General features: G+C 41.2%; 1 protein-coding gene across 1 annotated transcript in view; it reads right to left on the minus strand.

Moving 5' to 3' along the window:
* LOC128689051 (uncharacterized) overlaps positions 1 to 18239 on the minus strand; it is a 253388-nt gene that overhangs the window by 16335 nt on the left and 218814 nt on the right. Inside the window, exon 3 of the mRNA XM_070087438.1 lies at positions 14848 to 15091. Coding sequence (XP_069943539.1) covers positions 14848 to 15082 — 235 coding nt within the window. The 5' untranslated portion in view covers positions 15083 to 15091. The remainder of the gene's footprint in view (positions 1 to 14847; positions 15092 to 18239) is intronic.

The raw sequence follows: 18239 nt of genomic DNA on the forward strand, positions 1-18239 counted from the left end.
TAATGAGAACCTTCAAAACTAGGGAGGCCAAGCCCATGATGACACTCTTCAGGTCACTTGTTCTATCTAGGCTGGAATATTGCTGCACACTAACAGCACCTTTCAAGGCAGGTGAAATTGCTGACCTAGAAAATGTACAGAGAACTTTCACGGCGCGCATAACGGAGATAAAACACCTCAATTACTGGGAGCGCTTGAGGTTCCTAAACCTGTATTCCCTGGAACGCAGGAGGGAGAGATACATGATTATATACACCTGGAAAATCCTAGAGGGACTAGTACCGAACTTGCACACGAAAATCCCTCACTACGAAAGCAAAAGACTTGGCAGACGATGCACCATCCCCCCAATGAAAAGCAGGGGTGTCACTAGCACGTTAAGAGACCATACAATAAGTGTCAGGGGCCCGAGACTGTTCAACTGCCTCCCAGCACACATAAGGGGGATTACCAACAGACCCCTGGCAGTCTTCAAGCTGGCACTGGACAAGCACCTAAAGTCAGTTCCTGATCAGCCGGGCTGTGGCTCGTATGTTGGTTTGCGTGCAGCCAGCAGCAACAGCTTGGTTGATCAGGCTCTGATCCACCAGGAGGCCTGGTCACAGACCGGGCCGCGGGGGCGTTGACCCCCGGAACTCTCTCCAGGTAAACTCCAGGTAATACCCAGACTCACGAGGTGTTAGGAATGTCCATATGTTGTGTCCTGGTCATGAAAGTCGTCGTACTGTTAATAAATTTATTCACTTAGAATTAAAAGGTGCACAACAAATGAGAGCACATTCAACACACTCATCAAAATGTCTTGAGAGTAACTGAAGACAGCGCTGACCAAGAAATTAAAAAAAATCGTTATAAGGCCTACTAGGATTACAGTTAATTAAGTCATCTACATCTACCTCCGCCCAGCTGCAATGAGGAAAATTTTGAAAATTTTTCTATGATTTAAATGTAATAATTGGTAGGGATAAAAATGTTTATATAATAATACAGGTGTGTAATGTTAATGTGACTTAAAAGATAATAAGTCACCGGGAGCCAAAATATTCCCAATAATTTCCTTTTGGCATTAATATTCTGATAAGGAAAATATATTACACACCCAGAAATATCACTATATCAACACCGTATGTCCTCGGACCAAAGGTAACACACTTAGCTTGGCTGGGTGCTTGGTTCCTGTAAAATTTAGTAGTCCTGCAGGTTGGAGCATCAAGTGATTTTAGCTTACCATGAGGCGGGTCAAAGCATCATGGGTTCGAGTCCTAGGCTAGTCGCAGTGATGTTATTGATCAATACCACTCGTTCATGGTTAAAATAATTATATATATACATATATATATATATATATATATATATATATATATATATATATATATATATATATATATATATATATATATATATATATATATATATATATATATATATATATATATATATATATATATATATCTCGTGCCGAATAGGCATAATTTGTGATCTTGGCTTAAATACCAACGTTCATCTTGCCATATAGGACAAGCGAAAATTTGTGTATGAAATAATTTCGCCAAAATCAATCTGAACCTAACGAAAAAAATATATTTCACTGTGCTTCTTTAGTATTAAATTACTATAAACAAATCTAAAATATATTTAGTTGAGTTAGGATAAAATAAATTGTTCTTGTTATAATAAGGTTAGGTAAGATTTCTAAGATTCTTTTGGAGCAAAATTAAAAATTTTTACAATAAGAACATAAGAAAGAAGGAACACTGCAACAGGCCTACTGACCCATGCGGAGCAGGTCCATGTCCCCTCCCCCCGGATTAGACCAATGACCCACCCCCCGGATTATCCAATGACCCACTCAGTCTGGCCATCTCCACTCAAGGATGGACCACTGCACCAGACCCAGCAGCACAAGCTAGGCAAGTCCAAATCACACCTACCCACACCCACTCATGTATTTATCTAACCTATTTTTAAAATTACACAACGTTTTAGCCTGAATAACTGTACTCGGGAGTTTGTTCCACTCATCCACAACTATATTACCAAACCAGTGCTTTCCTATATCCTTCCTGAATCTGAATTTTTCCAACTTGAAACCATTGCTGCGAGTCCTGTCTTGGCTGGAAATTTTCACCACGCTATTTACATCCCCTTTATTTATTCCTGTTTTCCATTTATACACCTCGATTATATCCCCCCTAATTCTACGCCTTTCGAGAGAGTGCAGATTCAGGGCCCTCAGTCTATCCTCATAGGGAAGATTTCTGATACATGGGATCAACTTTGTCATCCTCCTCTGTACGTTTTCCAGAGCATTTATATCCATTCTGTAATACGGTGACCAGAACTGAGCAGCATAGTCTAAATGAGGCCTAACCAAGGATATATAGAGTTGAAGAACAACCTGAGGACTTCTATTATTTATACTTCTAGATATGAAGCCAAGAATTCTGTTAGCTTTATTGCGAACACTAATGCACTGTTGTCTTGGTTTTAGGTTACTGCTAACCAGAACTCCTAAATCCTTTTTGCAATCAGTAGTATTAAGATCTACAATATTTAGTTTATATGTGGCATGGTTATTTAACTGTCCAACATTTAGAACTTTGCATTTGTCAATATTAAACTGCATCTGCCGCTTCTCCGACCATTGCATCAGTCTATTCAAATCATCGTGGAGTGCTCTAGTATCCTCATTAGAATGAATTGGACGGCCTATTTTGGTGTCATCAGCAAATTTGCTTATGTCGCTATTTATTCCCTTATCTATGTCGCTTATGTAAATTGTGAACAACAACAGACCCAACACTGACCCCTGAGGAACACCGCTTGTGACGTGCCCCCATTCTAATTTCTCCTCATTTATGCAAACTCTCTGCTGTCTATTTGTCAGCCATGCCTCTACCCAGGAAAAAATTTCTCCTATTCCGTGTACCCTAAGTTTCCTCTATGCCTCTGGTGTGGAACTCTATCGAAAGCCTTACTGAAGTCCATATACACAATATCATATTCATTACCATGATCTACCTCCTCAAACACCTTAGTGGAAAAAGTTAGTAAATTCGTAAGACATAACGCCCCTTTGTAAAACCGTGTTGAGATTCATTAATCAATCTGTGCCTGTCAAGATGGCTACGAATTACTTCGGCAATTATTGATTCCATAAATTTTCCCACTATGGAGGTAAGGTTTATTGGTCTATAGTTCGAAGCCTAGGACCTGTCCCCTGCCTTGTAAATAGGTATTACATTTGCCATTTTCCACTTATCAGGCACTTTGCCAGTTTGTAGTGATATGTTAAATAGATTAGCCAAAGGTATGCTAAGTTCCTCTTTACATTCCTTTAACACCCTTGCAAACAGTTCATCAGGACCTGGGGATTTGTTAGGTTTTAGTTTCTCTATTTGTCTGAGGACCATGTCACTAGTTACCGCAATCGTACATAGTTTATTATCATCCTGTTCTACATAATCTATTATTTCAGGAATATCGCTAGTATTTTCCTGGGTGAAAACTGAGAGGAAGTAGGTATTTAGAATTTCACACCTATCCTTATCACTGTCAGTGATCTGACCAGAGTTACTCTTAAGTGGGCCAATCTTGTCCCTAATCATACTTCTGTATACCTGAAAGAACCCTTTTGGGTTAGTCTTTGAATCCCTTGCGACCTTAGCCTCATAATCCCTTTTTGCTTTTCTTATTCCTTTCTTTATTTCTCTCTTTAATTGAATATATTGATTTCTTAACTGCCCATCCCCTCTTTTGATACGCCTATATATGCCTCTCTTTTGACCAATTAGATGTTTTAATCTATTGTTCATCCATTTGGGATCATTTTTGTTAGATCTAATTTCCCTACTCGGAACAAAAGTTGTCTGGGCAGTTAGAACTATGCTCTGAAAAACGTCATATTGGCAACCAAGATCACCTACCTGACCCATAGTCAGGACATCCCAATTTTTCCCACCCAGGTAATTTTTCAGTCCCATGAAGTCGGCCAAGCGAAAATCTGGGACAGAGATTTGATTGCAGTTATCTGGGTAATTCCATGATATATTGAAACTAAGTGATTTGTGATCACTTTCCCCAAGCTCATCATTAACCTCAAGATTATTAATTAGTGAATCTTTGTTGGCAAGAACCAAGTCAAGCAGATTGCTTCCTCTAGTTGGTTCTGTCACAACCTGTTCTTAAACGCAATCCTGAACCGTATCAAGAAAGTCACTAGACTCAAGATTTCCTGTCATATTGTTCCAATCAATTTGTCTAAAGTTAAAATGTCCCATTATCACAACATTTTCATATCTAGATGATTATGAATTTCGTCCCATAACAGGTTACTGCCCTCCCTGTCACAGTTTGGGGGCCTATAAATCACACCCAAAATTAATTTGTCACGTCCCTCGAGAAACTCTAGCCAAACAGATTCTGTGTTCGATGTTTCTAATCTTATATCATGTCTAAGACAACAATTTAAATTTTCTCTGACATACATCGCCACACCACCACCCTTCCTGTTGACCCTATCCGTGTGGAATAGTTTATAACCCTGTATGTTGCATTCAGAAGGCATTTCTCTATCTTTCAGGTTGAACCAGGTCTCTGTTATACCAATATTATCTATATTACCTACACTTGCAAGTAATTTTAGCTCATCCATCTTATTTCTTAGACTCCTACTATTTGTACAGTAAACCTTAAGGGAGCTAGTCACTCGTTGCCCTCTACTATCTCTCTTTGTTTGTTGATCAATTGATTTGCCATTACTAGCAACTTTATTTTGAAAATTGTTTTAAAAACATATCCCTGAGGTATCCTGGTAATAACTGCTGTTTTTAACCCTAATGCTGCAGCCTGATTGTTTCCCACAAATACCCATACCTCTATAATCTATCAGTTTAAATTCCTAGACAAGTCATCAATTACCCTCTTAATTGAATTGGCTAATGCAACCACTCCATCCCCAGAGAGATGAACCCCATCCCTTGCATACATATCACGTTTGCCAAAGAATACGTCCCAGTTATCAATGAATGGGATTGCAAGTTCCTTGCAGTACCTGTCTAGCCAGCAATTTATACCAATTGCCCTAGACATCCATTCATTGCCCACTCCCTTTCTAGGCAAGATGCTACATATGACTGGGATCCCTCCCTTAGACCTAACTACTTCTATGGCTGACCTGTACTTATCCAGCAGCTCCTCTCTACTGCCCTTCCCAGTGTCATTACCCCCAGCACTAAGACAGATAATGGGCTTGTCCCCATTACCTGCCATAATATTATCCAACCTGCTGACTATGTCACGAACACCAGCTCCAGGAAGACACACTCTCTGTCTGACCTTTCTGTCTCTGTTACAAAATGCACGGTCCACATATTTTACCTGAGATTCTCCTACTATTAAAATATTCTTACATTGATTAGCAGGGGAATCAGTGGTACCTTCAACCTCACTAACCACTGAAGTACACTCGTCTTGAAGAACAGAGAATCGATTTTCTACCTTCATATCTCCTCTATGAACTCTCCTCATCTTCCTTCTTCCTGAACTGTGAACCACTTGCCACTTAAAGCGGCTGCCACTATCACTGCTGGTGACCATTCCTTCCTTACCTGCTAAATCCTTCTCACACTCGCTCCCAAACTCATCTATGCGAAGCTTCAGCCTCCTATTTTCCTCCTGAAGAAGTAGAAGATTCTAAAACACTACAACAAGCCATGGTGCTTGGTAACAGCACACGTTAACTCCCAAGAGCTTAGGCAGGTATGACCACAGGTGACCACTCACCTCAGCGTACATTAATGAAAAAAATATATCTTTAAACGTATAAGAGAAAATTTTAGAAAGGAATTAATTTTTAATGAGTTCTTGCTAATTGACCAGATTTACATATTCGGCACGACATATATATATATATATATATATATATATATATATATATATATATATATATATATGTATGTATATATATATATATATATATGTATAGGTATGTATATATATATATATATATATATATATATATATATATATATATATATATATATTATATATATATATTTATGTATATATATATATATATATATGTGTTTATATATATATATATATATATATATATATATATATATATATATATATGTATATATATATATATATATATATATATATATATATATATATTCATATATATATATATAAAATATATATATATATATATATACATATATTTATATATATATATATATATATATATATATATATATATATATATATATATATATATATATATATATATATATATATGTTTGTGTGTGTGTGTACAATATAGGAGAGAGGGGAAGTAAAACGAGGAGGATGAAATACGAACTGCTGGTTCATGATTGTTCCTCTAATTTTTTAGTGACCGTTACTAATACTGTTGGATAATTCAACATTACAGTATAAGTGGAGAGGACAGACATCTGTGAATGTCCAACTAGAGAACAAAATGGAAGAATTTAGTAATTGGACGACAGAAAATGCGACGCAGAAGCTCTAAATTAGTCGCCATATTGTCTACTGCCGCTGTACCCTTCAGTAACGTAGGTTAGCCTCTCAATGTGTATTACACATCACGCAACAGGTAAGGTTACTTGATATTGGCCAATTTTCTATGTAATCATCCTCTGGGAGGTGTTAAGATATACCATCTATGTAATAAACCGGTAAGTGTAATACTTTACGTCCTTAATATGAAATAATGTGATTAATAATTCTTCATATTTATACAGTCCACTAAATAGTTTTGCGGACATAATTTTTCACAATAAATATACAAGAACCATATGCTCTTGAGCCCGGGTCCTGGAGCTAGTTAGAGACCTGAGACGATGGGCACTGAAGGAAGGACATTGTGTGCGACCTCAGTGTCCCTCAAGTGCCACTAGTCTCCAGGATACAGTGTGCGACCTCAGTGTCCCTCAAGTGCCACTAGTCTCCAGGATACAGTGTGCGACCTCAGTGTCCCTCAAGTGCCACTAGTCTCCAGGATACATCAGCTTCAGTAAGTTACAATCTGAGTTCTGTGTATTCATGAGTTTTTCCCAGAATTTGGATGGAATATTTATTTCGAGATCGTGGTCTTGTAAAATTCCCCCACAGCAGAGTCAACAATATTCTAGTTAAGGAATAGTGAGATGCTAGTACATGCAAGTTAGGAATACTTTAATAATCAGCAAGGCACACACACACACACACACACACACACACACACACACACACACACACACACAAGGTTAGTTTCAGAGTTAAGGGGAAAGTCCTACGAAGAAAGGTTAAGGGAAATCGGTCTGACGACACTGGAGGGCAGGAGGGTTAGGGGAGACATGATAACAACATACAAAATACTGCATGGAAAAGACAAGGTGGATAGAGACAGGATGTTTCACAGAGGGAACACAGAAATAATTGGTCACAATTGAAAGTTGAAGACCCAGATGAGTCAAAGGGATGTTAGGAAGTATTTTTCAGTCATAAAGTAGTCAGGAAGCGGAATATCCTAGCAAATGAGGTAGAGGAGGCAGGAACCATACATAGCTTTAAGATGAGGTATGATGAAGCTCATGGAGCAGGGAGAGTGAGGACCTAGTACCACTCAGTGAAGAGGCGGGGCCAGGAGCTGAGTCTCGATCCCTGCAACCACAATTAGGTGAGTACAGTTAGGTGAGTACACACACACACACAGACTACATAACAACAAACTGCATGGAGGCAGAGGAAAGGTTTGTTCCCAAAGGTAACAGAAATAATGGGAAGACCAGAATGAGCCCTTGGTTTACGCGAAGGTGTAGGGAGGCAAAAACTAAGTGCTCTAGAGAATGGAAGACGTACAGAAGGCAAAGGACCCAGGAAAATAAAGAGATAAGTCGACGAGCCAGAAACGAGTATGTACAGATGAGGAGGGAGGCCCAGTGACAGTACGAAAATCACATAGCATCGAAAGTCAAGTCTGACCCGAAACTGCTTTACAGCCACATCAGGAGGAAGACAACAGTCAAGGACCAGGTAATCAGGCTGAGGAAAGGAGGTCTGGAGCTCACAAGAAATGACCAAGAAGTATGTGAGGAGCTCAACACGAAATTTCAGGAAGCATTTATAGTGGAGGCAGAAGGGACACTGAGAATACAAAACAGAGGGGTACACCAACCAGGGATTTGCCAACAAGTGCTGGATGAAATACACTCAACCGAGGAGGAGGTGAAGAAGCTCCTAAGTGACCTTGATACCTCAGAGGCACTGGGATCGGACAACATCTCTCCATGGTACTTAGAGAGAAAGCAGACACTGTGTGTGCCACTAACCACAATCTTCAACACATCCCTTGAAACTGGGCAACTTCGTGAGGTATGGAAGAGGGCTAATGTAGTCCCAATCTTTAAGAAAGGAGACAGAAACGAGGCACTAAACTGTAGACCATTGTCACTGACGTGTATAGTTTGGAGAAGATTATCAGGACGAGAGTGGTGGAGCACCTGGAATGGAACAAGAGTATAAACGACAGCCAGCACGGATTCATGGAAGGCAAATCCTGTGTTTTATGACAAGGAAACTGAAGTAAGACATGAGAGGGAGGGGTGGGTTGATTCCATTTTCTTGGACTGCAAGAAGGCCTTCGACACAGTTCCTCACAAGAGATTCGTGCAGAAGCTCGAGGATCAGGCACGTATAACAGGAAGGGCACTGCAATGGATCAGAGAATACTTGACAGGGAGGCAACAGCGAATCATTGTACGAGATGAGGTATCACAGTGGGCGCCTGTGGTCCTGGGACCAGTGCTATTTTTGGTATATGTGAATGACATGACGGAAGGGATAGACTCAGAAGTGTCCCTGTTTGCAGATGATGTGAAGATAATGAGGAGAATTAAGTTAGATGTGGATCAGATAGGTCTACAAAGAGACCTGGACAGGTTGAACGCGTGGTCCAGCAACTGGCTCCTAGAATTTAACCCCGCCAAATGCAAAGTCATGAAGATCGGGGAAGGGCAAAGACCACAGAGTATAGGCTAGATGGCCAAAGACTGCAAACCTCACTCAAGGAGAAAGTTCTAGGGGTGAGTATAATACCGAGCACGTCTCCGGAAGCACGCATTAACCAGATAACTGCTGCAGCATGTGGGCGCCTGGCAAACCTGAAAATAGCGTTACGATACCTCAGAATGGAATCGTTAGAGATTTTGTACGCTGTGTACATCAGGCCCATATTAAAGTACACAGCACCAGTTTGGAACCCACACCTGGTCAAGCACGCCAAGAAATTAGAGAAAGTGCAAAGGTTTGCAGCAAGGCTGGTTCCAGAGCTAAGGGGAATGTCCTACGAAGAACGGTTAAGGGAAATCGGTCTGACGACACTGGAGGACAGGAGGATCAGGGAAGACATGATAACGACATACAAAATACTGTGTGGAATAGACAAAATGGACAGAGACAGGATGTTCCAGAGATGGGACACAGAAACAAGGGGTCACAATTGGAAGTTGAAGACTCAGAAGAGTCAAAGGGGTGTTAGGAAGTATTTGTTCATTCGTAGAGTTGTCAGGAAGTGGAATAGTCTGGTAAGTGATGTAGTGGAGGCAGGAACCATACATAGTTTTGAGACGAGGTATGATTTAAGCTCATGGAGCAGGGAGAGGGAGGACCCAGTAGCGGCCAGTGAAGAGGTGGCGTCAGGGGCTGAGTCTCGACCCCTGCAACCACAATTAGGTGAGTACAATTAGGTGAGTACACACACATACACAAACACGTAGCACTCACTCATACCCCCCCCCACACACACGAGGACCAGGAAGAACTACAAAGCTATCTGGACAGGCTACATACCTGGTCCAACAATTAGCTTCTGGAGTTCAACCCACCATGTGCAAAGTCATGAAGATTGGAGAAGGGCAAAGAAGACTGTAGACGCAGTACAATTTAGGGAGCCAGAGACCACAAACCTCACTCAAGGAAAAAGATCTTGGGGTGAGTATAACACCAGGCACATCTCCTGAGGAGCACATCAACCAAATAACTGCTGAAACATATGGACGCCTAGCAAACCTCAGAACAGCATTCCGACATCTTAAAAAGGAATCGTTCAGGACCCTGTACACTGTGTACGTTAGGCCCATTTTGGAGTATGCGACACCAGTTTGGAACCCACACCTAGCCAAGCACGTAAAGTAACTAGAGAAAGTGCAAAGGTTTGCAACAAGACTAGTCCCAGAGCTAAGAGGTATGTCCTACGAGGAGAGGTTAAGGGAAATCGACCTGATGACACTGGAAGACAGGAGAGATAGGGGGGACATGAGAACGACATATAAAATACTGAGAGGAATTGACAAGGTGGACAGAGACAAAATGTTCCAGAGATGGGACACAGCAACAAGGGGTCACAGTTGGAAACTGAAGACACAGATGAATCACAGGGATGTTAGGAAGTATTTCTTCAGTCACAGAGTAGTCAAAAAGTGGAATAGTTTGGGAAGCCTGGAAGCCTTAGCAGCGGGTCAGTGAGCAGCGGGTCAGTGAGCAGCGGGTCAGGGCTACTGGTAGAAGTACCGACTCCAGAGATCATAAAAAGAAAAGTTATTAACAACAGAATTAGAAAAAAAAAAATCTGGTCTGTAGTGGGAGTAATGCAGTGAAAAAGTATTTAATGAGTGATATGGAGAAGAAAGATAAAATAAAGTAGAGTGACAAAGTCTCCAGCAGTTGGTGTTGCCAGAGGTGAGTTGTGAATACAAATAGTATCATGACGTCCTGATTATGTCCACAAAACTAAGGAAAAATGTAAATAATCAATATTAATGGGATTGAATCAGTGAAAAACTGGGAAGTTTAAGGAGGCAATAAAATAAGTGATATAGACATCGTACAACATTATCAGAAGACAGCTCGAGGATATCAACTACGCCTTTAACTACCAGACGCCAGATACTCATTTGTATTGGTAGCAATACACAAATAACCCGCACATAAAAGAGAGAAGCTTACGACGACGTTTCGGTCCGACTGGGACAATTTACAAAGTAAATGGTCCCAGTCGGACCGAAACGTCGTCGTAAGCTTCTCTCTTTTATGTGCGGGTTATTTGTGTATAGTTCCAGTCACGGTATTGTGCCTCTTTTTGTTATTTATTGGTAGCAATTTGGTCGGTATTATTTTTGTTAGCGTCTTACCCAGCTGGATGTGAAGGATCTCTCTCTCCATACTTGTGAGTGCCAGGGGATAAACAGGTGTAGCCCTGATAGAATATTTAGCAAGTGCCAGGGGATAAGCAGGTGTAGCCCTGATAGAATATTTAGCAAGTGCCAGGGGATAAGCAGGTGTAGCCCTGATAGAATATTTAGCAAGTGCCAGGGGATAAGCAGGTGTAGCCCTGATAGAATATTTAGCAAGTGCCAGGGGATAAGCAGGTGTAGCCCTGATAGAATATTTAGCAAGTGCCAGGGGATAAGCATGTGTATCCCTGACATAATATTTAGCAAGTTATTACGATAACTAAATCAGAGGACTCATGTTCAACTACACAGGCGGTGCTGAGGGTACCTGTGGGTGTTGTAACAAGATCTCATACGCACCAGTAAGTAATATATTAGTAATTGTTAATATATATTCGGAATAGTGAGAGAAAATTTTAACAGTAACAAAATTTTAACTACATGAGCAGCGCTGAGTGCAGTTCTTTTTTTTTAAGTTCTCATGTGCACCAGTATTATAATAGTAATTGTTAGTATGTAATTAATTAGGAATAGAGTGAGAAAAAATTCTAAAAATCTTCAAAAGAGAAGTATATCCTAGCGTACACACACACACACACACACACACACACACACACACACACACACACACACACACACACACACACACACACACACACACACACACACACACACACACACACATACACACACAAGCAGGGATAACAGGGAAGGCACTACATTGGATCAGGGAATACTTGCCAGGAAGACAGCAGCGAGTCATGGTACGTGGCGAGGTGTCAGAGTGGGCACCTGTGACCAGCGGGGTCCCGCAGGGGTCAGTCCTAGGACCAGTGCTGTTTCTGGTATTTGTGAACGACATGACGGAAGGAATAGACTCCGAGGTGTCACTGTTTGCAGATGACGTGAAGTTGATGAGAAGAATTTATTCGGTCGAAGACCAGGCAGAACTACACAGGGATCTGGACAGGCTGCAGACCTGGTCCAGCAATTGGCTCCTGGAGTTCAACCCCACCAAGTGCAAAGTCATGAAGACTGGGGAAGAGCAAAGAAGACCGCAAACGGAGTACAGTCTAGGGGCCAGAGACTACAAACCTCACTCTAGGAAAAAGATTTAGGGTGAGTATAACACCAGGCACATCTCCTGAAGCGCACATCAACCAAATAACTGCTGCAGCATATGGGCGCCTAGCAAACCTCAGAACAGCATTCCGACATCTTAATAAGGAATCGTTCAGGACCCTGTACACCGTGTACGTTAGGCCCATATTGGAGTATGCGGCACCAGTTTTGAACCCACACCTAGCCAAGCACGTAAAGAAACTAGAGAAAGTGCAAAGGTTTGTAACAAGACTAGCCCCAGAGCTAAGAGGTATGTCCTACGAGGAGAGGTTAAGGGAAATCAACCAGACGACACTGGAGGACAGGAGAGATAGGGGGGACATGATAACGACATACAAAATACTGAGAAGAATTGACAAGGTGAACAAAGACAGGATGTTCCAGAGATTGGACACAGCAACAAGGGGACACAGTTGGAAGTTGAAGACACAGATGAATCACAGGGATGTTAGGAAGTATTTCTTCAGCCACAGAGTAGTCAGTAAGTGGAATAGTTTGGGAAGCGATGTAGTGGAGGCAGGATCCATACATAGCTTTAAGCAGAGGTATGATAAAGCTCACGGCTCAGGGAGAGTGACCTAGTAGCGACCAGTGAAGAGGCGGGGCCAGGAGCTCGGACTCGACCCCCGCAACCTCAACTAGGTGAGTACAACTAGGTGAGTACACACACACACACACACACACACACACACACACACACACACACACACACACACACACAAACACACACACACACACACACGTCTCGCCACAGGCAGGGCGAGACGTATGGGCAAATCTCCTTACACCCGTTGCCTCTGTTCACCTAGCAGTAAATAGGTACCTGGGTGTTAGTAGACTGTTGTGGGTCGCATCCTGGGGGATGGTCAATGCTACAATTTCTGAGACTCGAAATCCCTCAAATGATCTAATTGCTCTCACTCAGTGAGTGAGAACCAGTGAAGTAAACTGAAAAATCAGTAACAATGCCGCTAGGCATACAGACAGACACACATACACTGAGCTGAGACTCGACCCCTGCAACCATAACTAGGCGAATGCACACACAACTGGAAACTGAAAATTCCAGCGAGTCACAGGGATGTTAGGAAGTATTTCTTCAGCCGTAGACTTGTCAGGAAGTGGAGCAATCTGGAGAATGATGTAGCAGAGGCAGGATCCATACACATCTTTAAGAAGAGATACGACAAACCTCGTGGAGCAGGAAGAAGTGGACCTAGTAGCGACCAGTGATGAGGCGGGGGCCAGGAGCTATGAATCGACCTCTGCAGCTTCAAATAGGTGAGTACATACACACTTTCAATAATACCACACACACGCCCACACTAATACACACAAAGGCAGCCTAAACTACAGACTAGTGTAGCTGACATGTATAATACGTAAAGTTATGAAGAATGAAGATTATCAGAAGACAAGTAGTGGAGTACCTAGAAAGGAACGAGCTCATACATGACAACGGTTTCAGAGAAGAGAAATCCGGCGTCACAAACCTGCTGGATTTCTACGACAAGTTAACTGAAATAAGGCAGGAGAGAGAGAGAGAGAGAGAGAGAGAGAGAGAGAGAGAGAGAGAGAGAGAGAGAGAGAGAGAGAGAGAGAGAGAGAGAGAGAGAGAGAGAAAGAGAAAGAGAGGATGGGTAGACTGCTTCATCTTGGACATTAAGAAGGCTTCCGACACAGTACCACACAAGAGACTAGATGAAAAGCTAGAGGAACAAAAAACATATGTGCAGGGAATGTGCCGGGAGAGTGGATCTATTGGCGACCAGCGAAGAGGCGGGGCCAGGAACTGTGAATCGATCATTTCAGCCACATAAAGGTGAGTACATACAGGTGAACACACACACACACACACACACACACACACACACACACACACACACACACACACACACACACACACACACACACACACCGTGTACGTTAGGCCCATACTGGAGTATGCGGCACCAGTTTGGAATCCACACCTATCCAAGCAAGTAAAGAAACTAGAGAAAGTGCAAAGGTTTGCAACAAGACTAGTCCCAGAGCTAAGAGGTATGTCCTACGAGGAGAGGTAAAGGGAAATCGACCTGACGACACTGGAAGACAGGAGAGATAGGGGCGACATGAAAACGACATACAAAATACTGAGAGGAACTGACAAGGTGGACAAAGACAGGATGTTCCAGAGATGGGACACAGCAACAAGTGGACAGAGTTGGAAGGTGAAGACACAGATGAATCACAGGGATGTTAGGAAGCATTTCTTCAGCCACAGAGTAGTCAGGAAGTGGAATAGTTTGGGAAGCGATGTAGTGGAGGCAGGATCCATACAGAGATTTAAGCAGAGGTATGATAAAGCTCACGGTTCAGGGAGAGTGACCTAGTAGCGACCAGTGAATAGGCGGGGCCAGGAACTTGGACTCGAGCCCTGCAACCTCAACTAGGTGAATACAACTAGGTGAGTACAACTAGGTGAGTACAACTAGGTGAGTACACACACCTTTAAACTCGTCTGAAGTGTCACGGTCGCTGAATAAAAGTGGATCTTGATCTTTCTGATGGCTCATATTTTGGTCGTGATGGATGTGTCCGCCTAGAAGATCTCTCTTTATTCTATGAGAGAAGGTGTGGTGGGTGTGAACGTTGGTGTGGGCGTGCGTGTGAACGTTGGTGTGGGCGTGGGTATGGAAGATGAAGACTGAAAAGAGCAGGTGAAGAAGCAGCACGTCTCCCATGGTGGTCGTCTGTCAAAAGAGAAAAACAGTGGTTAATATTACGCGTTTCTGTTACTGTTTTCAGTAAGCACAATATATAAATATATATATATATATATATATATATATATATATATATATATATATATATATATATATATATATATATATATATATATATATATATATATATATATATATATATAAATGTGATATCCATAATGTATAGACATCTCTAAAGAATACTAGGTCAAGTTATTGATCCCCGTCTAGCATCTAGACTGTTTCTGGTTTTGTAACAGTTTACCCGAGAATATATTAGTCCAGTTATCCATTTAAATTAAGAAATTTCAATATTGCTTTGGGATCATAACTGAGTGAATATAAACTAACTAAATAAAATCTGAGATTTTTAATAACAAGGTTGTCTAGGTGGACATTACCAAAGTAAATATTTTTTTATATAATTTAGGATGTAAGCTCTTACAGTTCTCTTGAGTATAACTAGTAAACATTACTATCAATGTTTGACTTGTACATAGAGTAGTGTTGTGCTGAGGGCACATTTCATATCTGTACAAATCTTAAGTACCATCTGGTACGTAGGTATGACGAATTATACTCAAGTGAAAAATATATGTACAAATGTGTGTGATAGTGTGTGTATGTGCTGAAAGTGCTCGTTATATCTCAGTAAGACTCAACTCGACTTAGACTTAAACAGTGACTGAGAAAAGGGCCTCAAATAATCCAACTTCTCGACCAATAAGTCAGTCAAACAGCTTCCTTGAAGCTGTTTGACTGACTTACACCAAAAATGTACAGTAACAATGTACAAAGCAGTAGCACAGAGTCAGGTAGAGACAAGGAGACAAAATAACGACCCTAACTGGGTAACATCAGCCGAGTCTCTGTAAAAGGCATAAAACTTACTTTATACTGAATCTAAGTTCAGCATAAGCAAATCCCCAACTACAGCAGTGCATAGATGCCACAAAAAAAATAAGGTCAGAAGATTTAGCTTGGGACTAGGGCTGAATAGTGTCTCCACGACACAACCTCTGAGAAACGTCAGAAATCACTAAGTCTAAACACTGCTCTGCGAACAGTTACACAGAGTTACAAGAAGTATGTTTCGGCTCTCCAACGAAAACATACTCTTCCGAAAACAGTTTAAATCACGAACAAATAGCCAGAGATCAGAGCTACAAGAGAGATGCTTATCGTAGACGTAGCTAACACGAGAGAGAGAGAGAGAGAGAGAGAGAGAGAGAGAGAGAGAGAGAGAGAGAGAGAGAGAGAGAGAGAGAGAGAGAGAGAGGGAGGGAGGGAGGGAGGGATAGGGACCCAAATGGAAATAAATGACCCCAATGGAAATAAAAGTCATTCTGTCTGACTTTTTTGGATTATTATGGCTCTTTACATATATGCTGCTATTTTTTTTATTATTTTTTTATTAACACACTGGCCGATTCCCACCAAGACAGGGTGGCCCGAAAAAGAAAAACTTTCACCATCATTCACTCCATCACTGTCTTTCCAAAAGGGTGCTTTACACTACAGTCTTTAAACTGCAACATTAACACCCTTCCATCAGAGTTCAGGCACTGTACTTCCCATCTCCAGGACTCAAGTCCGACCTGCCGGTTTCCCTGAATCCCTTCATAAATGTTACTTTGCTCACACTCCAACAGCACGTCAAGTATTAAAAACCATTTGTCTCCATTCACTCCTATCAAACAAGCTCACGCATGCCCGCTGGAAGTCCAAGCCCCTCGCACACAAAACCCCCTTTACCCCCTTCCTCCAACCTTTTCTAGGCCGACCCCTACCCCGCCTTCCTTCCACTACAGACTGATACACTCTTGAAGTCATTCTGTTTCGCTCCATTCTCTCTACATGTCCGAACCGCCTCAACAACCCTTCATCAGCCCTCTGGACAACAGTTTTGGCAATCCCGCACCTCCTCCTAACTTCCAAACTACGAATTCTCTGCATTATATTCACACCACACATTGCCCTCAGACATGACATCTTCACTGCCTCCAGCCTTCTCCTCACCGCAACATTCATCACCCATGCTTCACACCCATATAAGAGCGTTGGTAAAACTATACTCTCATACATTCCCCTCTTTGCTTCCAAGGACAAAGTTCTTTGTCTCCACAGACTCCTAAGTGCACCGCTCACCCTTTTCCCCTCATCAATTCTATGATTCACCTCATCTTTCATAGACCCATCCGCTGACGCGTCCACTCCCAAATATCTGAATACATTCACCTCCTCCATACTCTCTCCCTCCAATCTGATATCCAATCTTTCATCACCTAATCTTTTTGTTATCCTCATAACCTTACTCTTTCCTGTATTCACTTTCAATTTTCTTCTTTTACATGCCCTACCAAATTCATCCACCAACCTCTGCAACGTCTCTTCAGAATCTCCCAAGAGCCCAGTGTCATCAGCAAAGAGCAACTGTGACAACTCCCACTTTATATGTGATTATCTTTTAACTCCACGCCTCTTGCCAGCACCCTCGCATTTACTTCTCTTACAACCCCTTCTATAAATATATTAAACAACCACGGTGTGTTTAATATATTTAATATATTTATACATACTCTGCTATGTATGATAATCTATGTAAATATATTTGTGTTATCCTGAATAAACTTACTAGACTTCAGCTCCAACCTCAGGTGAGACTAGCCAGTACTTACTCGAGCGACTACGCCAGGTTCCTACTGACACAAACAAGTGAGCCAGCAGTTAGCAAAGCAGTTTGTTAACACAGTGAGAGGTGTAAATGTACATCCTACCTACATACATAAGCTAATATAATAAGTCAAATAACTAAATGAAGCAAGATATTTTGATATTAGTTACTAATGAAAACATTGGTAATATAAAATTAAATGGAAAGATACAATATACAGAATATACACTGTCCACTTCTGGACAGTGTATATATATATATATATATATATATATATATATATATATATATATATATATATATATATATATATATATATATATATATAATAGGCAGAACTTGCAATCTTGGCTTAAATAGCAACGCTCATCTTGCCATACAGGACAAGTGAAAATTTGTGTATGCAATAATTTCGCCAAAATCATTCTGAACCTAACGAGAAAAATATATTTCACTGTGTTT

Source organism: Cherax quadricarinatus, chromosome 21 (assembly GCF_038502225.1).
Source record: "Cherax quadricarinatus isolate ZL_2023a chromosome 21, ASM3850222v1, whole genome shotgun sequence".
In the NCBI taxonomy this organism is placed as follows: Eukaryota; Metazoa; Arthropoda; class Malacostraca; order Decapoda; family Parastacidae; genus Cherax; species Cherax quadricarinatus.